General features: G+C 38.4%; 1 protein-coding gene across 1 annotated transcript in view; it reads left to right on the forward strand.

Annotated features, from left to right (window-relative positions):
* EEFSEC (eukaryotic elongation factor, selenocysteine-tRNA specific) overlaps positions 1-21,327 on the forward strand; it is a 119,782-nt gene that overhangs the window by 54,165 nt on the left and 44,290 nt on the right. Inside the window, exon 5 of the mRNA XM_062500584.1 lies at positions 9,488-10,129. Within this exon, the coding sequence (XP_062356568.1) occupies positions 9,488-10,129 (642 nt within the window). The remainder of the gene's footprint in view (positions 1-9,487; positions 10,130-21,327) is intronic.

Below are 21,327 nucleotides of genomic sequence, written 5' to 3' on the forward strand. Positions count from 1 at the left end.
AAGAGTTGAAAATATTATTTTTCATTGCAAGTTTTATTTTTAAATGCAACTTTATGTTCACTCTGTTTTCCTTAGTGAGCCTTTAACTCTAAGGTTGTGACCCAAAAATGACCTCCTTTTCCACTCTCAATTGCTTTTGAACTACTCCAATAAGTAAAAAGAAATAACCCAACAGAAGGGTAACCAGATCACTGCTACCACACCAAGGAAACAGGCAGGCTTTAGGATGCTCTTCTTTAATCTCTCTATCCACAGAGCCTTCATTTTAATTTGCAAAATTGAACCCAGATCGAGAGCAGTAAAGCCTGAATACAGTAAATATTCATGCCTCAGTGATCTAGAGTGGCTCTATTACATTTCAGAGATTGGGAGAATTACCTTTTGGATTATGTATATTCATGGGCAGATTTTTATTTGAGATATAATATTACTCACATTGGGCTACATGTTGCATATTCTGTCAAAACCAGCCTTCTCACAAAGCTCTAAGTGTTCCTTACACGTAAAAGTTTTACTTCTTTTCCCTATAGTTTCCTCCCTTTTATGCTTTTCAAAGACTGGTAGTAAACAAATTTCTTTTAAAGAAGAAGGGGAAAAAAAGGCAAGTAGAAATTCTATAAAACCTTCAACCCTGTGTTTACTGCGATATATTTTTTTGCATGTGACTTTGAAGTCTTCAGATAAAAGTATTATTATTGTTCTAAACCTAAATCTATTTGAAAAAAAAAATTCAGTTTGTTCTGAATTTGTTGGAAGAAGAAAATTCCAGACAGCCTTTCTTTAACCTATAATTTTGCATTGGTTTTGACTTCTTTTTTTTTCTTTGAAAAATGTTTTATTGAAATATTTTTGATAAGTTGCAGAAATTTTAATTGGAATGTAAATGTTAAGCTGCTTCTGTGTCATAGTTTTACTATAGGTCTGACATTCTCTGCATAGATACTTGCTACTCAACTCACTGGCATTATACCATGCTTTTAAAATGCATACTTTGTCAACTGTAGTGTTAGGTGGCACATGCAGTACCACTTAATTTAGGATACTTGACATCTTAATGTTCATTTCTTGTTACAAAAAAATCTCTGAAGCCCTGAGATATTTTAGTCATTTTGAGATGAAAGGATTATGGTAGGTGTCTGCCTTCTGCATCCTTCCACAGATCCAGGGGTCTGTTCCCTTCCTACATTCCTACTGTCTGATGTGCGTAGCTGTTAGGCTCTTTTAGCCAGAGGATTAAAATGGGAGATGGTCCTCTCCTGTGTGAAAAAAATCACCCAAATCTGGTAGAGGCAAAGCAGAGAGAAAATAAAAGTGCAGTGGGTCTTGGCAGAGGTGAGGGGTGGGAGCCAAGGAGTGTGTTAAGAACTTGTGTTGCTGGGAAATGCTGCAAGGTGCTTGAACAGCCTGATTGTCTTTTGGGGCAGAACAGAGACAGGAGGAGTCATGACTTGAGAGGGGTTTGGGCAACATCTCTCACAACATTCTCGTGTGGCAGCTGGGATGGGATGGGATGGATTCAGAGGGGTTGGTGTGAGTTCAAAGTTACCTGAAATGGTTAAGTCTATTGGAAGCTTTGTTGTGGATGAGGAAAGTTGAAAAATTCTGAAAAATTAGCCTTTTCCACTTAAAAAGTGGACGTTGTTTTTTTTTCCTTGAGAATTTAGATTGTGACAAATGATGCAGTTGAGCTTATCTGCAATGAGGTATAATACCATGTTATATCACAAGGGTGACAGGGTTACTGGAGTTTACCAAATAAATACTCCAGTAAGTTAGCCTACATGTAATACGGTGGGAATTTGATGGTTTACAGTAAATAATGAATTCGGGGCAGTTCAGTTATGAGAAGAAAGTAGAGGACTGTTTTTTTGGGGTTTTTTTGGGGGGGGGGGGGGGGGTTGTGGTTTTTTTGCTTGTTTTGTTTTGTTTTTTTGTTGTTGTTGTTGTTCAGTGAGATTTGTCCAACCTGTACATGGGTTAGATAAGGTTCTGTTGAAAAAAATTTGGGCTTATATATTTAAAGGCTAGAGGAGACTGCTTAAGCACGGAAGGTCACTTAAGTTTAGCCTCAAAATCTTAATCTTTTGATTTGGGACTGTCTGCATGAATATAGCATACATGTAATAGAAATTAAAATTATGGCATTGAAGTGGAGTAGTATGAGTAAGGTCATTGACCTACTTCTTTATTTACTGGGTGCATAGTCATATTTTAGATGCTGGGAAAGGAAATAACCCAAATGGATTTTAGTATCCCCTTTTATATTGCTTTATTGCAGTGTTGCAGCACAAGCTCTTCAGGCTCTGGTGTTATTTTATCCAGAAGGAGAAATATATTAAATAAAATCTGATAGCACGTGTGTGGTGTTACATAAGCACCACAGTGGTCATATGGTGAATGCCCTTATAAAACTCACTTTAAAAAAATTGAGTTAAAAGAATCATTCAATATGAAATAACTTTTTTTTTCTCCAGATGCTATATTCCTTTCCCACATGGAGGTGAGGCCCTGCAGAAGTCATAGATTCTAGAAATATTCAAGGTCTTCCAGCAAATTTTTGCTAAGCCACATGATCTCACTGCAACTTATGAACTTGGAATTATTTCTGACTCTTTTGAGGTTTCTCCTCTTTGTAGCTGGTCTTAGCTGTTCTTGTGATGTTGACTCAGAAGAGAAGGCTCTCCACAGCCTGAGCAGTGGGCAGTTTACATTATGTGATTTGCTGTTCAGTGATGTATTATTGACAGCTCTTGTACTATTGACACCTCCTGTTTTATCTCTATTTTATGCTGCTTTGAAATCCTGAATAAAATTTTGGAATTAACTAGTTACTACATGAACCACAAAGGCATCTCAGAGAATCTAGAAAATGCTTGGTACATTATTTCTTAAAATAAAAGTTTTTTTTTTTTATTTCAGTGGAGGATGTGACATTTTATTTCTGATGGCTCATTGTTGCTCTCTTGTGCTTTCACAGCCCATATGTCCTTTTAATGCTTTTGTGCAGGAGTGGTTTGCCAGCTTCACTGAATACATGTCTGCTTGCTCGTCTGTGCAATTTGCCATCCCTCATAAAGCAAAGAATTTGACATTCTTCATGTTTAGAAGAGAATTTATAAAAAATATCTGCTTAATGTAGAGAGCAGTTTTATGTCTGAATTGGAGCTTTGCTTCATTGCAGTTGATGTGCTTAAACACAGGCTGACTGAAAAATAAAAGTTTTCAGCCTTTGTGGTTGCCTTTCAGACAAGAGGCCAGCGTAGTTTGGTATCTTCTGACCACCAAGAGAGGATGCTGGAAGAGAGAAGATGAGGTACTTTATTCTTCATTTGAATTTATAGTAGAATAATAGGGAGGAAGGAAGTTCTTGCTTTCAAAAGTGGCAGGTATGGGATGCATATTGGTCACGCAGTTGGGAGTTTGCTGCTCCCCTTCTGCTTATAAAGATGCACTTCTGGATGATACTGAGGTGGTGTTTCATGTGTTTGGCACTTTGCTACAATATATAGCCAGGTTATACTTCTCAAGGGTGTTTTTTCTTGCTAGGGTGCTGAATTCAGGTAGGCTTGCACTTGGTGTATTTTTAAACCCTGGGGCTGAAATGGTGCTTTCTTAATTTCAGTTCTTTTTTCAATGTAAATTTAAAGATGCACTTCAGAGCCCAGTCATTAAGAGCTGTGATTTTTATTTTGAAACTTGTTGGAGTCCTTACTATTTGAAGTGGGGTAATTTTTTATAATGCATATACATATTCTTTTTAAAAATACTGCACTCATAATCAGTATTTTCTCTAACATCGAGACTAATTATTAACTTTACAGTTTCTCATCAGCATTACAGGGAAGCATGATTGCTGTATCTCATATCAGAAGGATGCACTCACAACATTGAGAGGCAGCAGGATGGCTAGGTTTTTATCTAAAGAAGAGATGAGCAATGGCATATGGTTGATAACTTAATGGGAGTTGGACAAATAAAAGAAAAAGTGGTCTGACATATCCGTGCAAAAAGTCATTAATGGACTTTTTCTGTATCCTGTTTTCTATTAGTCTGTAGTAAACTGGTTTGAAAATCTTAGTGGGCTTTTCCTTTGGTCTTAAAATAATGGGTTCTCATATATTGGATACATTTGTTGATCTCAAGGGCTGAACTGTTTGGGTGCTTTTGATTTCTGTGTTATGTTTTAAAATCTACATTTGAATAAAAACTTTTCTCACCCTTTTTATGGCTTTTTACATAATGCTTAAGGAACATTAATCTGATTATACAAGCTAAAATTTAAAACAGGAAGCAAATCTCTGCAAATGATGTAAGATTTCAACATGTGGCTCTTGATTTATATGTTGACATATAATCAAATCCCCTGTGCCACAGGAAAACAAAATGTGAGTGAATTTCTTAGCAAAGTTTTTGTAATGGTATCCAAGTTCTCCATGTTTACCTGCATGGTCCACATGCAGTAAAACCTTCACTCTAAAGTTGCACTCAATATTGTTCACTTTCTGTGTCTGAAAACCTAATTTTCCCACTTTCAGGTGATTGCTAAGATGGGCCTTGTGTAATTTTCATGGAATATAGAAGATAGAAGTTGTTTTCCAGACAACGTTTTGAGACCTGAAATGGGGTGCTTGGAATAAATGCAAAGAAATGCCAAAGATCTTTGTCATAGCTGGTCTCAGTTACAAATTCCTGTTGCTCAGGACAGTGTTCTGAAGTATTTTACCTCATTCTGGTGCTAGAGATGTGGACTGAGTGATCCAGCCTCAACTCCTGGCTGTAGAGCTAAAGAAAATATGTGAAAGCTTAGAACTCTGTTATAGCTTGTAGGGATCTCTTACATAGGGAAACTAGATATTCATAAGAGAAACAAATCTAATACTGGGGGTCAATTGCACCCTTTTCAGTGCTTCTGGGTTTGTATTTTAAGGGCTAGACAAAATAAAGATGAATTTTACTCATGTACTTGAGCCTCTTGAAGAAAAATCTTGCATTTGGAGTATTTTAAATCATGGGCAAATGTCTCTGTCAGTCAGGATCAGAGTGAAATGGAATGAAATACTGTACTGATGTTCATGGTCTGCTCAGAAAACAGGAAATCAGTGATTTAAAGCTACTCTGGCTCTTGTTATTCGATACAGTGGGTGCAGACCAACTACCTGATTCACTTCTCTGCTGGTTCCATGTCTGAACTTTTGAAGGAGATGCAACTCCAACTCACTTTGGGTGATCTAACCCACCCCTCAGTTACACTCTGTATTCTGGTCAGATTCTCATTCCTACAAAGCTTATGCTCTTGGAACAGAGGTTATGGTGAATTAAGATAACTCTGCTGTGTGCTCTTTTGACAGTTCTGGCACCGAGAACAGGAGAGGAAAAAAGGAATGGGCTTGAATGTGTTCTTCCTCTGATAGGTTTATGGGAACTTCGGATACAATAATAGATACTAATTAGAGCCAATAGAGTTGGGCTGGTGAAATAATGGGCAGGGTGCTGGATAGATGAGCATGAAGTGGTGATTCTCAGTAGGTTGAGTGATGCAATGTTATTTCCTACTCGTATCTGAGCACAGGCAGATCTGTCTGAAAGCCAGACCCAGCTGAGAGGAAATCAGGTGATTCTTAGAGCTCTGGGTGAGCACAGCCAGGATGTGCTTTGGTTGAGAGGGTGGGGTGGGTGGATATTTATGTGATTCTGCAAATTTTCAATGTGTTTGTTTTCAATTAGGATAATTTTTCTGAAAGAGAATTAGTCAGGATCCAAACTGTTCTTGAACTGGCATTTGAAACTGTGAAGATCATGAGCCAATGTGTTAATAGGAGCCTCATTCAATACTGGAAAGTACTTTTGTGTTCATACTCCACTGCAAGGTTTATCTTGCACATAAGAATTACAGCAGGCTTTTTGTCATAGGAAGTGGTACTTTTATGATTGTGTATTGTGTATTTAATATAGTTTAACACTGAGCCACGTGGCACAACACACCTTGTATTCTGATACAAGCCAGCTCTTCATGCTGGGGTTGAGAACTGTAAATCCCAATGAAAAAAGGTTAATCATGTGAAGTGAATATTTCTAAAGTGCTTGTTCATTTTCCTTCTGATCACTGTTTATGGGCTGCATGTCAGATGTGCCTAATCATTTGAGTTCATTTAAGAGGAAAGAGGAGGCATAACACTGAGGAAAGTTCCATGGATGCCTAATTAAAAGCCAATATGTGTTCTGAGTATATACACACAATTGTGTTTTCTAATTGCACTTTTTATTCGTAAATGTTTTCTAAATTCTGTTACAGATACTTGAAATTAATATACATAGTGTGTTTCTGTAATACTTTCATTAATCTGTTTAGGTGGGTAATTTCTGAAAAATAATATTATAAACAGGAGTACTACTAATGAAGTCTTTGTGACTTCATTTAAAATAGTAAACTGGACAGGTCTCTTGTGCATCTTCTGGTGCAAATTTTGTTTTGAAGAGGGACAGTGCTGGAAGATTCCTTAGTTCTTGCCAATTTATTGAGCCCATCCATGGTTGTAGAAAAGGAAAGATTTACTGCCAATATTATCATATGAAGTCACAGAAGTATTTCAAAATGGTTTGGGCTGGTACTTCTTGTATGGCAGTTTCATTCTTGTAGTGCTTGTAATGTCTTTGAAACACTTACGTGTAGAAAAGCTTTGTGTTTTTTATGTTTTATTTTTCTTCTTGAAGCTGTTAAACATCACTTGTATCACTGTGTTGCAACTGTAAGAATGATTGAAACTGGAAAGGGAGGAGGGTAGTGGATGAAAGAAGGAAAGGTTTGATTCAAGCCCCTCTACTTCTAGCCTTTATAAATACAATCTTGGAAGTCAATAGAAAGCTGGAGGTAAATGCTAAATTGTTTCTATCCAATTTATCTATATGGTTAGTATTGTCCAGGAGGTTTAGCTAAGGGGGTATTGAATGTATATTTGAGTACAGAAATGCTTGAAACTGAAACTACCATGTATTTACAATGGTCTTTTAAGTCTGTTTTGACATTAGTTAATATCGTGACAAACTACTTTGGTTCAGGCATTTTTAATGAGGGTTTTTTCTCTTACATGAACATACCTCTTGAACTTTCTCATTATATTTTGTGGATTCCTCAGGAATTCACAGGCATTGATGTGGCATTTGATTTGAAAAATGTTGTAATAATATTATAATCTGTAGCAGGGTGTTTCTTTTGGTTTTGGTTAGCAGCCAGAGGCTCAGGGAACCCAAACAATATTCTTAGTGGTGAAGCTCATGCGTCTTATTTGTATTCCTTTTGGAAATCATAATTATACAAGATTTTTGTTTTTAAACAGCATTCTGTATATTGCCTGTGACCACTTTTTTTCTGAGTTACTTGGAGTTACTCTTTCTGTTTTACTTAAGGTTTTAGTTCACCCAGTAGACATTTCTTCTGCTCCTCTATTTTGATCTTAGTTTCTGCCATTTGCTCCCCTCTGATTCAGGTGATGTTGTGGATAGGTGTAGACAGATTATCTGGAGCCAAGTGAGATGTCCTCCATATAGGGGAGCAAGTTTTGTGGAAAAGGAGGATGTGAAAAGCATCATTTTGTTTCCACCTATGCATTGCAGCTAAGCTACAGGAAAAAAAAAACTGATGTTTTGAGAACTAAGAACTTCTGAGTAAAAAGTTTTGTGATTAAAATAAAGTTCCCTAGACTGTTCTGAATTATCCAGCCTAAATGCTGTGCTCTGAAGCTGTGTGGCATATGAGGATGAAGCCCAGCTCTGCTGAGTCCAGTCTTTTGGCTTGGAATTCTCTTCATTGGTGTTGCATATTTTGTGTTTTTATTTTCAGGAGTTAGAAGATAAATGGGTGTCCTGGGATTAGAAGATGGACTCCTAAGGGACATGGTTGGAGATTGATTTGAGAATAGCTCCAGCTGAGTAAGAAAGTAAAGGCTTGAATGCTGAGAGTTGCACAGTAACATGTGGCATGAACCTTTTTGATAGCTGTAGGATTGATGATAAGTAAAGAGAGATGGAAGAAGAAATTATGCTGAGTGTTGAGATCTGTCCTAGCAGTGTTGTTGTTCTGTACACACTCACAGGATAATCTATTGCATATAGATAAAAGCATAGTGAAAAAATTATCTGGAATTGAGCATTCTCTTGGAGAGTACATTTCTTGGATCTAAATGTTGAGGTTTCAGCCATTCAGAAATGCTGTTTGTAACTTTTCTGTACTAAGGACTCTTGTCTGAGTACATAATATTTAAATAATTTTTAAAGCTAATTTATTTAATTATTTTAGCTAATTTATTTAAATAACTTTTTAGCTAATTTTTTTGTTGTTGCCAAAGACGATATTTCAGTATTAAAAGCTATCTAATGTAGGGACTTGAAGCAGAGTGGTTACCTATGCAAGCATCCACCATTAGCACAAAGGGAACAGGTGGCACCATAAACATATTACCTGAAAAAACTTTTGGTTACATGCAACTTGAGGTGATGGGGGTACTTATTAAGAGTGATGGTTTGCTGAACTGAAAAAGAAAAAAAGCCAAAAAAGAATCCTTGTTAAACTAAACTGGTTTAGTCCGATTAAGCTGAGTCTATACTGATCTTTAAAAGCTTATTTCATTCTCCTCCTATCCTTGAAACAAGTAATGCAATAGAAAGTTTATTAAGGCCAAAATTTGATAGCATCTGGGAAATTTTAGTATAAGTAGTGATTGGTGTTTCACTTTTCCTACAATATTCCTGAGATACAGAGCCCTGCATTTTAGTGACAGCAATGCTAGCTATGTGTTCATGAACATTCAAATCTTCCTAAGAAAGCTTTGAGGATTTTCTTTTATATATAGAATATATATAGACTAGGAAAGAGTGGGCTTTTGTATTACTGATTATTTGGTAGTGATGGTTCATGAGAGTTCATTGTGCTTGGTGCTGTGCAAATACTTTACAAGTTTTTGTGGTTTTTTGTTTTTTTTTTTTTTTTTTTGCTCTGCACATTTTACTGTTTATTCAACCATGCCAAAGAAGTGTGTGGAAGGATTTTCATGAAGAGGTGGGAAAGCAGGCACATAGGTGTATGGATGGGTACTGTAGTGCTATACTTTTGATGCTGTAGATGCTTGAGGGAGTATGTTAAAGCTATTCCATGATGTGGATATATCGGATTATTTGCAGATAGTAATGTGGGTACTGCAGCACAGATGATGTAAATATTAACATGATAATCTTCTGTCTCATGAACAGAAGAAGAATAAGCTAGGGGGCTCAAATATGTGGTAACATTAAGTGATGGAGTTCTCAGACTATTGGCTTTCTACTTTGAGTTGACTCTTGCAGAAGGTTGGTTGTGTTACAAGACAGAAGGGTGTCGTGTGGCTGATACATCACAATATACACAGATATCTTGTGACATAAGCATATATGAGTGCTTATGATGCACTCACGTGAATTAATTGTTTAATTCTTTTTGCTCCTCTTTTATCCATAGGTGACAAAGAGGGTCAAGTCCATGCAGATGTTCCATACTCCTGTGACTTGTGCAATGCAGGGTGACAGAGTAGGTGTCTGTGTGACCCAGTTTGATCCCAAACTGCTGGAACGAGGCTTAATTTGCACCCCAGATTCACTTCAGACCATCCATGCTGCCATAATTTCCTTGAAGAAAATTCAGTATTTTCGAGGCGCTCTTCAGACTAAGGCCAAGTTCCACATCACAGTCGGTCATGAAACAGTTATGGGAAGAGTGATGTTTTTCAGTCCAGCCCCTGCTAACTTCAATGAAGAAATTCAAGAAAATGTTTTTGATTTTGAAAAAGATTATCTTTATCAAGAGGAATATTTGTCCAAGGACTCAGTTTCTTCAGAGGAGAACAAAGAAAATGACCATGCAGGAGAAGTCCAGCTCCCGAAACAACAATGGGCTTTGCTAGAGTTTGAAAAACCAGTCACTTGTCCTAAACTGTGCCTTGTGATTGGCTCTAAGTTGGATACAGATATTCATGCTAATACCTGCAGGCTGGCATTCCATGGGGTATTGCTTCAAGGCATGGAGGACAAGAACTACACAGAGACTTTCCTTCCAAAGCTGAAAGTGTACAAACAGAAGCACAAAGAAGGACAAGTGGAAAGGGTAAGTTGTCTCTCTGTGCTAAGTATGGAACTGAAAATACTGGTCCTGTACATACATTGGTGGGCAACAGAATTGTCACTGCTAGACAGAATTTTGACAGAATTGTCAAAATTGTCACTGCTATGTTCCAGAGCCCTTACACAGTTTTTTCTAATGTTTGTATTACCCACTATATTACATCTGGTCTGCTTGCAAATAGAAATCACTGTTTAAAGTGGCTGGTTTATTCAGTGCAATCCAGTTGTGAGTAATTTGGTGCTGTCTTTTCACTGATCCTTTTGGAGTCTGTTCAGTGTGTTCCACCCAGAGCTGGCTTTGTGCACCTTCCTGAGTGACAAAACTTCCAGGTTTCCATTGATGTATTTTACACAGTCTGCAGTACATTGAAAATGTAAAAACAGGGGAAAACAAAGTAGGATTTGGTTGAATAACACAAGAAACACAAGTAATTATTTCTTTAGTATCTTTACATTTTAATAAAAAAGTGCATTTATTTTAGTAGGCAAAAAGAAATTTCCTACAGGATGCCCTACAAGTGATAGGATGTTGAAGTTGAAATTAGGTTCATGACATGGAGAACTTAAACTGTGCCTAATGCATGTTGTTTCGATGTCACACAGGTAATCATCATCATCTCCGATTGTGCTTGTGTTTGACCTATCTCAGTGTAGCAGAAAACTGAGTGCTTTCTGGAGGAGTTAGCAGCTACAGTGAAAATTAAAGGGGATTTGTGTGTACTCTGCCATCAGAATTGGAGAGATGCACTGTCTGTAGTGGTTGGTGTTACATTGCTGGCAGAGGTTTGGCCTTTGGTGGTGGTTACCCTCCAGTCAACAGTAGAGAATCACCTCTTTATACATTGCATAGTGGAATTTTTCATGATGAATGGTTTAGGTGGAGATACACAATGTATAAGTAACTGTTTACCCCTTAATGAACAGAGTTGATGCAAACTTCAGCATTTGTTTACTTGATGAATTGGTATGATAGGTGACCTATTAAATGTTGGGTAAAGAACTTATTTTAATTTTGATTTTCCTAACTCAAAACTTCACTGTTTGAACAAAATGTTTCACCACCTTCTTTTGAAAATTCCATAAAGCTGAATTGAGGATTGCATAATATCCCTCCTTAATTTGTTATAGGAGACTAAACACTTGGCATATGATACCATGTTTGCTATGTATAATGCAGACTCCTTGAGTATAGTTTGTTTGCTTTACTAATTTAATAGTAGGAAGATCCCTGCTAGGGCATGATCAGTGAGGTTCTTCAAAATGCCTCACTAAATTAATTGATCAAATAGCTAATTCGTATTTCTTCCTTTTTCCCCTGAGGTTTTTGTTGAATTTTTAGCGCAAAAAAAAAAAAAAAGAGAGAGAGATAATGAGTTTCTCCTTTGAATTTTCACTGCTGATTTTGGAGGACTTTTAAATAAAAGGGAATAACAGACCTATGGCAGTGAGTTGGTTTTTTGCATGCCGGTTTTGTCACTAGAAAGGGAGGTAGTTAGGAGGGGATGTCTGTAGATTTCTGAATTTTTGTCTTTGTTTATATGAACACCCAAAATCTGCAGTCACTCTTCACAATTTTGGTAGCAGGTGCATTGTCTCCTTTGTTTGACATGTCCAGCTGCCTTTCTCTCTGGCTGTTGGAGATACTGAATTAGAACCAGGAGTCCAAAGCGTTCTGGGCTCTGAGATGCAGAGAGGCTCTAGACCAAATATATATATATACATATATATATATATATATCTGTCATTCTTCTGACACTCAGGAGCTTTCTGAACTCGTGAAACATTTGCCTTTATCTTGGCTAAAGATTGACACACTTGTGCATGGCCCATGCTGCCAGGATCTAGTGAGACCTGGCTTACAGTAACAATGGGAACAGAAGTTTGTGTGAGCCATGGAGACAGATGCTTGTCTCTAACTGAGTCGAACTGATCTCACATTATTTATTTTTGTTCTCAGAAAATGGCACTAATCCATGGCACTCAAAAACTTTCAGGGTACCAGCTGTGTAATCTGTCTGATGGGGTTAACAGTTTGCTGTTAGCCTTGGTCATACTTTTACTTGTTTTTATTTAGTGTTATTTTCAAACTGTTTTCCAGTTTATGTATTCTGCTCTTGATTTTACTGTGTAAATAATGGAATAACATTAATCAATTAGACATACTTTATTTTCTGGCCCAAACAATAACCAGTGGACATGCTTTATTTAGTATTTGACCAACAGAATAATATATTAGGCTATGTTTATGAACTGTTTTTTCTTTCTGTGCCTTTTAAAATGTACATCAGGGATTTTTATTATTTTATCCTGCCTTTGTACCACAGTGTGCCCTATATATGTGCCTTGACCACTGTGTGTCTGGATACTAATTGGTCCTGTAAAGGGACAATTGCCATCGAGTAGTTTCTGCAGCTTTGTACCCAGATTCTGTCTCCCGTGGTACTGCAGATACTTGGAGCTGGCATTTTCCCATGCTGAAGGGATGATGGAGCAAATACTCTAGGAAAGGCTCATGGTGTAAAGTCCTGGGAGCACTCAGGGACTTGGAAGAGTTGGTGGGAAGAGGATTGTGCCAGGTATCAAGGGCCTGCTGGGGAAGTACTTACAGTGAGGTAGCTGCTGGCTAAGTCTGTGCTTTGCAGAGCACAGCAGCAGGAACAGTTGGGTGGTACAGAGACTTATTTTAGTACACAAAGTCAGCAGCTAATAGAAAATTTGAATCAGCTGGTCCCACCCTGCTGCTGATGGATGGCTGGAGATTAGGATCGCTGAATTTAGGGTGTCTGTTCTTGGCACAGATGCAGGAAAATTTCTTTCTCTGTTGAGCAAGGAAGCCCCCCCCCTCCTTACCTTCCCTGGGGAGGCATAAAATAATAATAATAATTAAAAAATACATGTTGCCTTCACAAGAAGTGAACTTTTCCTTAAGAGAATACTGCTGAGGAAAATTAGCTTCATAGCTTCCTGAAAGGCTGGGAGAGAGGGAGGCAGGGACAAGTAATGCCTGCCTTCCTGATAGAAACATGCTTCCATAGCTGGGGTGCAGTGCAATTCAACAGTGCCCATTTGTAAAACATTGCTGCTAATCTGATGTGGGGTATCCCAAGCCCCCCTGCTTGCTGCTGGAATTAAAATAAATTCCCTGCAGTTTAACTGCCAGTTTACCCAGGAGAAATCAGGCATTTATGGTTTGGCTTTTTGTTCCTGTTCTGATTACTTTGAGAGCACTGATGGAATAGTAAGAACTGTAAATTCATTAAGTTTCAGCATCACAGTATTTTTCTTGCATGTCCCTTGTGCCTGGCACCCTTCTGGACTGTAAGGTTATTTTTTTTTTTAATAAAATAAGAATATTTATTCTCCAACATTTTTTGTCTCTCTACGAGAAAGTGTGAAATTTTTCCTGTTTCACATAGAAATCAAATCCATGGAAAATACGGCATTTACTACACAATATTTTTTAAAAATCATACTTGAGCCAGCAAACAATCTTCAAGTAGTACATTTTACTGAAATGTCATGCCTAAGCTTCCTGGTTTTTTCATCTGCTGAAGTGATGGAAAATGTTCTACAAAAATTCAAGTACCCTGTCATTGCAATTTTTACTGCTCACTTTTCCCTTTTGGTATCTTACTTCTCTAATGCCAAGATTGAGTGGAGCACTGGGAAAGAAAGAATCAAACTTGACTGCTGTTGCTCATCAAAATCTTTGCATTTCCCTGTCTGCAGTGCATCCTTGTTTATTCATCTACTGATTTTTTGGGGGGAAGGAGAGTAAAGGGGGATATGTATTACTGTGATCTATGACAAATTAATGTATGAGAAGTTAGTGTTGTCTGAGGTGCAGCTTAGAACATGAAATTGAGGTGGTGGGATTGCATCTTGGTTATGAAAAAAAGTTGCATGATTCCAGTTCAGTAATTGTTTTTCTGGTATTATACCATTTGGTATTTTTGAGCTGTTGCAAAAATGTGTGAATATTGTGTTTTGCATTAGACCAGAAGGGATTTTTTATGTTTAAGTATGGTAAGTTTGAAGGAAAATCAAAATATACTGTTTCATCACAACTAAGAGGACAGTGGTAGAAGTTTGTATCTGCATAACTTGATGATTTCAAAAGCAGTGTAAAATACTAGTCCAGCTTTCTCATGCAGAGAGGACTTGAGAGAGGGGAGAAGTTCAGTGGTAGAAAGCTCCTGTCAAAAGGATCTTTCTGGTGAGGTTATGTGGAGGCAGAGACTGTTGCCCTCTGGACATCTTATTTTTGCAAACCCTTGGCTGCCTGACAAATGTGCTTTCAATAGGAAAAAGCCAGGCTGGCAACAAGTGGCTTGTACTGATAAAAAGGTAAAAGAGAGTGCTATTGTGAGCACCAGTGCAGTTCTAAGGAGCCTGATGTGGTAATCTTGGTGAAAAAAGGGCAAATATATGTGAAGGAGGTCTTGTACCTCTGATTTGGCATTCCATGCTGGTGGTGGACGTGGGCTTGCTGAACTGCAGCAGGTCAGCAGTTCCTGGAGTTGGAGACAAATTACAAAGATAAGCAGCAGCAGTTGCTGTCCTTGGTCTTGTGCTTCTGGAGACAGGCTGCTCGGTGTTCAGCTCTTCACCAGTCTGTGGGCAAAGAAACTTGTATTAATCCTAACATCATCTCTGAAATACCTTCTTTGAATTTAACTTCTAAGCAGTCTTGCAGGTCTATTCCAGTCTGACTCATGAAGCAGTTAGTCAGTTCCTGGAATAAATCCTTTATGTTTGTTGCATTATTTGCTCTTTGGCTTCTAGGAACATACAGGTTGAGTGCAGAGAGTTTCAACTGAAAGGTGAACCATATGACTGCATCACACTTTCCTGCGTGACTCAGATATTCTGCCTGTTTTGAAAACGTTTGCATGAGCAGGATTTATCTTAGGACAGTTGCCACAGGGTCCTATTGTCACAGGCACTCATAAATCCATAGCTCTGTGGCAGAAACAAAAGCAGAAGGAAAACTCTGCTTTGCACAGTGTGAGCTGCACCTTCTGCACTTTCAGGCTTGTCTAGTGAAAAATATGCACGTGTTGGCTCGAATGGTTTCCCATTTTAAGTGTAGCAGAATGGTTTCCTATCATAATGGACTACTCCTTTATAAAGATACTTTATCTGTGTTCTTCTGTCAATTAGAAGAATTAATTCTCTCTATTTCAAAGTTTTTAATATATCTTTCTCATTATTTGCCTTGCTGTTGAGGCTTTACTTGATGGTGATCATGGAGCATGATGTCCCGCTTCTCTTCATAGCCACTTTGTTCACAGGTTCTGTGGGTTGCTGGATAGTGAATTTTCCCATTGTACTCATTCTCTGGGCAGCTGAGGCCATCATGTAGTCAGCATGCTTAGTTTCTAGGCAGGCCTATTGCTTAATAACAAGATGTTGCTAATTGTTTGAATATTGGTGTGATCTAAGTGTCCCCAAGGAGAAACACATTGTTGCAAGAGCAAGAAGTGAAAGCAGGGTAAGTTATCAAGATCTTTATCAGTGCATCTCTTCTGAAGCCTGAATGGAAGGAGAGAAGGTTTTGTATCTCAGCATCTTTTTTAAGTGTTAGGTTCTTTCCTCTTCTTCCAGCAGGACAGGAAAAGCTTTGTCAAAGTAAGCACATTACCTGAGTGGTCAAAGGGAAGGTCTTTGTCACCATCACTTCACAGATTATTTCTGGCCTTTCAGAAGAAAGATAGGATTATTGTGGAGATGATGCCAGTAAGCAACTACAGGAACTGTGAGAAAATAGTATTAAATTTGCTGATGACCAGCAATGACCCAGATTGTCCCTTGGCGAACTAGACATTTTCAAAAGCAGCAGTTTTGAAAATGGTGGGTTTTTAACAACTGTGAGCAATATTTGAGTGGAAACAGCACTTTAGTTACTGAGCACACACCAAGTTTGTCGTAGCTCAGCCACGCACTTAACCAGACTGCTAAAGGAGTGTGCAAAGGAGGAAAAATGGGCTTGCCCATGCTTGAATAGGAACATCTGATGTGATTCTTTTAAGGGATGAGACCAGTTCTGTGGTGGTTACCTTTGCCTGGGGAGGCAGTAAGTTAGTACAGGAGTAGCAGAGTATTCCTGTCTGGAAAGATTCCTGGGCAGCAGATCATTTATAAACAACACTAGTACTTTCTTCACTTAATCCTTTCAAGATAGCCATAATACAAGAATTTGTTTCAGAGTTGTGCCTATAGACCGTTGTCAAAGTGTGTGTGAGAGAAATACTGTTCCTTAAATTTTCTGTTGAGTGGTTGCATGGTGCTGCTATGAATGAAGATAACCAAATTTTACCACCTTGGATAGTTAGACTCTTCCATCTAACTTATTTCCAGGTACAGGATGTTTCATTGTCTTACTAAAAGCTAATGTCTCACATCTACTCTTTTCTTACAGCAACAGTGCAATGCCAGGGGCATAGCAAGTAAAAGCCTGCATCAGGCAGGTGATGGGTGACTGAGGTGGGGTGTGCAGACTGACAGGGGCACCACGTGAGTAACAAGGCCAAACTGTGAAATCTGATGGAGTGCTGCCTGCACACACAAGCAGTGACCTGGGCTGTCTGCAGAACCCTCTGTGACTCTAGCTGGGAGAAGTGGTGGATGTCACTCCATCATCTACTGTAAACATGCAGACGCCACAATTATTATTTTTCCTGCTTTGAAGTCTGAACATGAGTTTGTTTGGTTCTGCTTGGCTGCTGATGGTATGCTAAATACTGTAATAATACAGAGATGAAGGCAATCAGGTGAATAAAAGTGCACAGCACATTCACTAGTTAAATGCATTGTTGAATAGGAATATAAAAGATGCATTTATTTATTGGCTCTTGTTTAGTTTTTGACTAGAAGAGTTTGAGAAGCTTAGTGGGGGAAGGGAGAAGGCAGGGCTTACTGCCCATTAAACATAAATACTTCTTCTGCTAAACAGTGTTGAGAAAAGGGTGGTGATGTTTCCCAACGTTTCTTAACTCAGCATACGGATTAACACAGTACAATAAATTTGTCATAAAAGTATACCAGATAAGTTGCAGAATCTGCCTTCTTACCCATAGGAAAAAAGAAAAAAAAAGTTTTTTTACTCACCAGCAAAAGAATGGCTTATTCCATATGACTGGGTAGTAGAATTTTGCAAGGTTTGAGTAACAGCTATGGTTATTATTTATATTATTAAATTTAAAATGCAGACATGTTTTTGAGTCTTGCAAGTGTGTGGACAGCTGGTCTTGATTTTTCTGAGGTTGTGTAACAGTCACCTGTGGGGGAATCAGTTTGTCAGCGAGGCAACCAATACACCATTTTATTTATTGGATACAAAAATAAATTAAGAATGTTGCTTAGGTTGCAAAATCAAGAACTTGAAAGTTAGGAAATACCAGATTTACAGTTTCTTATGCAACATTAATTCTGTTCCCCTGTGCCTCTACCCCTGTGCACTTAATAAGGCAAGGTTCCTCTGAAATTTTTCTGGATGTGGTCGTGTTAAGAGTATATCATGGGGCATATCAAAGAGGAACAGGGATAAAGCTGTATGGACATCTGGCATTTCTTAACTTCTTAAGTGCCCAATTCTGCAACTTACATTTATATAAAACCTAAGTTATTTAATTTCCTAGGTATTTTTAAAGTTGAAAGATGAAGTAAAACTAAACCTCCGTATTGCTGAAGCGTAGCCCTCCCTTTACTGTACACCTTCAATGGGGCTGCAGTTACAAACATGCTTGTGTTGCTTGATAGCACAAACCCTGTTATCCAAGTGGCAGAAGGAAGCTGTTACCCAGTAGAGGAGGTGGCTTTGGGCAGGAGATCCACACAGTGGAGTTAGAGCTCCTCAAGGGAGGGGACAGACTCAGGGTGTTTGTATGTCTATGCTATGTCTAGAGAGGGGAATGCAAATCTGTCAGAAGCAGCTCTCTCTTCTCCCTGAGCATCAGTTGTTTCAGGCAGCTCTTTCCAGGCCTGTCCTGTCCTCATTGCCTCCCTCCAGTGAGGATTTTGTAAACCTCTGCTCTTTGTTCCCCCCTGCCCTCCTCAAGCTACTTGTGGGCAGTTTCCTCTAGAAATAAATTTAACTTGCTCTTGGTGTAGCTGGCCTCCTGCTATGTGCCAGATCTATGTGATGTTCCAAATGAAACTTGTCATGTCCCACTGATGTCTCCTTTTGGATGTTTAGAATTTAAGAACCTGAGATCACCACAGTTAAAAATACTTTAAAGTAGTTAAGAAATTGCCAGTGTGTTTTTAAGTCACAGAGGTACCACCAGCATCCTTCTGGCTGCTCAGAGCCTTTTCCAGGAAGAGCTGTCTTCAGTTTGGCCGTCCTCTCTGTGTCATGCTTACAAAGACAGGTCAAGACCTGTACTTTGTCTGCAGAACAGCCTGTGTCTTGCTGTCTTGTTTGTTTTTGTTTTGTTTGGGGTATTTTTTGTTTGGTTGTTTTGGTTTTTTTGGGGTTTTTTTTGTGTGTTTATTTTTTTTTTTCTTGAATAGCAAGGATCGCAGGGTTTTAATGTGTATAGCAAGCTAGGGCTCGCTGGTCTGGAGATGGATGGTGTAGGATGTATTAACAGTATTGAGCCTCCCCTCTCCCATACCTGTTGATGTTGCTTTTCCCACATGATGGGAATGCAGCATAGATTTATAAAAAATGAAACCATATCACTGGTTTGTGATATGAACCAGTTTCTCCTCACTTGGTAAAACTAATGTTTTCATTCAGACGATGTCAGGAATTCAGTGCCTGTGTTTATTTTGGGATTCAACCCTTCTAAACTTTAAACAGGGATGAATGAAACTTGCACTATAAAGGTGCATAATGAATGAATAGAGCAGTGTTGAAACCCTGTATGTGCCTGGAGAATGCTGTTGGGGAGGTATAGAGCTTTTAGAACCTAAAGCAGTCTGGTTGTGTACCTCTCACTCATTGTCCTGATTCAGTACTCAGCACTCCTGTTTTTTTGCTGCCATGGAAGGTTTTACCATGCTCTAGTGGTGGCACAGTGTTCAGCAAAGAGAAGGGCTTTTTATGGCTGCTTGTTAAATATTCCCATACTCAGTCGTCCCTTTACTTAGAAAGGCAGAGAAAGGAAGATGTTTTTGGATATAAGAAACATAGGCTGGTGAGATATGGAATGAACATCTGAAAACCAAGTTAATGGATATGTAGAGATGTTCAGGACTTCCATTAAAACAGGGGTAATGAGACATGAAGCTGAATGCTTCTGGTGCTGGAGGGAGTTGCAGAAAGAAAAGTCTTTATGTTGCTGTAAGTAAGCTCTTGAGGAAAAGCTGTGACTGACCAAGTAATTATTTTTTTTTTTTTTGTTCAACTAGTTCTCAGCCAGCTACAAGCTAGAAGTCTTTGTAAGAGTCAAAAAAGCTGGAAACTTGATCATTGGTGCAATCGTCGTTTCCTTTCTACTTCACCCTTTTTGTGGCCTCATGTACCATCATTTTCTCAATGCGTGAAACTTTGTTTTAAAAAAGAACAGGAATTTGCAGCCTCAAAAATACATTTCTGACACAGAAATGGAAAGTGCTTGAAACTGTTTTCTAGAAATAAATGAGGTGTCACTGGTCATGATGAAGATGTCTCAAGTGTACTTTTTCTGAATTACAAAAAAGTAATAAAAATGCTTTGCATTTTCAGTGTTAGCCACAGGTTCTCTTTGATCCTTGTTCTCTCCTGTTGTTCTGCTTTAGTTTCAATGAACCTTTTATCAGTTTGCTGAGAATAATCCTTAGACCTTTAAAAACTTTGTTTTTAAACTCATGTAATTTTTTATTAGATCAGAAAAGGTTATTCCTTCTCTTTCTCTGTATCTTTTCTTGTATTTAATAGGTGCTTTTTCTTTCTCTGTCTTAAACCTTTCCTTATTTCCCTCTGGTACTGGCATCACTTCATTTCCTCTTGTGTGTTTCAGTTCTGATCCACTTCTTTCCCTACTGGCACATTAAGAGATATTTGCTCTCAAAATGTGCGATGGATTGTTTGAGAAGGTGTTCAGATGACAGTCATTTCTAAATTATTCTAAAGAGGAGGGCTGTTTAACAGGCTGGACAGTATAACTTGCTGTCCTGCTCAGAGGGGCATCCTGGAGTTGTTTTTCCTTGGAATTAATACTATGGTTTGCACTGAATTTCAACACATAACGTGAGCTATGGTTTTGCAAACAGTCTGAGGCAGGGTAAGTACTGAAGATATGAGGAGTCGGTTATTTTTTTATGTGAGCTTCTTGGTTTTAGCACAAGGGTTATGTGCCAGAGATGCACATACTTCACCTACGGTTATAAAGCACTGTTTACTTTTTTTGTGCAAACACAAAAGCCAAGTGGGAAGGGATATTTCATAAACTCAGTGCTATTGTGTCCTCTGGTCTAAGCCATAAAACAAGAGTAACAGAGACGTTCCCTTTGAACTTGAAATCCTTTTCTAAGCTGCTGATCTAACCTAAGTGAGAGAGGGAGACTATACCAGCCAGAAAATTTCTCTTCTGGGTATTTTTCCCATCCTGCCCCTTTTCTTTTGAAAATGTCCTTAAGTGAGTTTGATGCTGCACCTCTGCCCATAAATTTAAAAAAATATTATCGTTATGTAGGTCAGTGAACTGAAACGCCACTGTACACCATGGGGGATTAAAGTCAGAGAGGCAGCCCTCTCCCACTCCTACTAGGTCATATGACAATATAAACAAGAAATGCAAGGAGCCTTCAGCTTTTTCTTGCCCTAATCCTTTGTTTATGCAGCACTTAAACTGACTTTTGGGGTCGTCTCTGTCTGGCATTAAAGCCCTAAAGCTTTTTGAAGTTTCCCTGAAGTTAATAAAATTAGTCTGCCCTCATTGCTAGGCCCCTTGCTGCTGCTTCAGAGCAGACTGTGTATCCCTTACTGTCTTTGTGGCATTTGGCTTTGTAAATTCATAATATTTTATACTGAAAAAGACTGCTTGAGAGAAAAGCAGAAAGCTCTCCCGAAAGGCTGTTCAGCTAATAGGCAAAGTGATTGCCATTGTAGATGTTCTGAGAACTCAAAGGGGATTAACTTAAAATCCCGGTAAATTGCTGGTAAAGTAATTGGAAGTGTTGAGTTTCAGTTAGAGAGAACAACATGCGTTTCTTTGCCTTTTTACAAAGCAAAGCTAAACCAAAAATATAATT

This window comes from Cinclus cinclus, chromosome 12 (assembly GCF_963662255.1).
Source record: "Cinclus cinclus chromosome 12, bCinCin1.1, whole genome shotgun sequence".
Classification (NCBI taxonomy): Eukaryota; Metazoa; Chordata; class Aves; order Passeriformes; family Cinclidae; genus Cinclus; species Cinclus cinclus.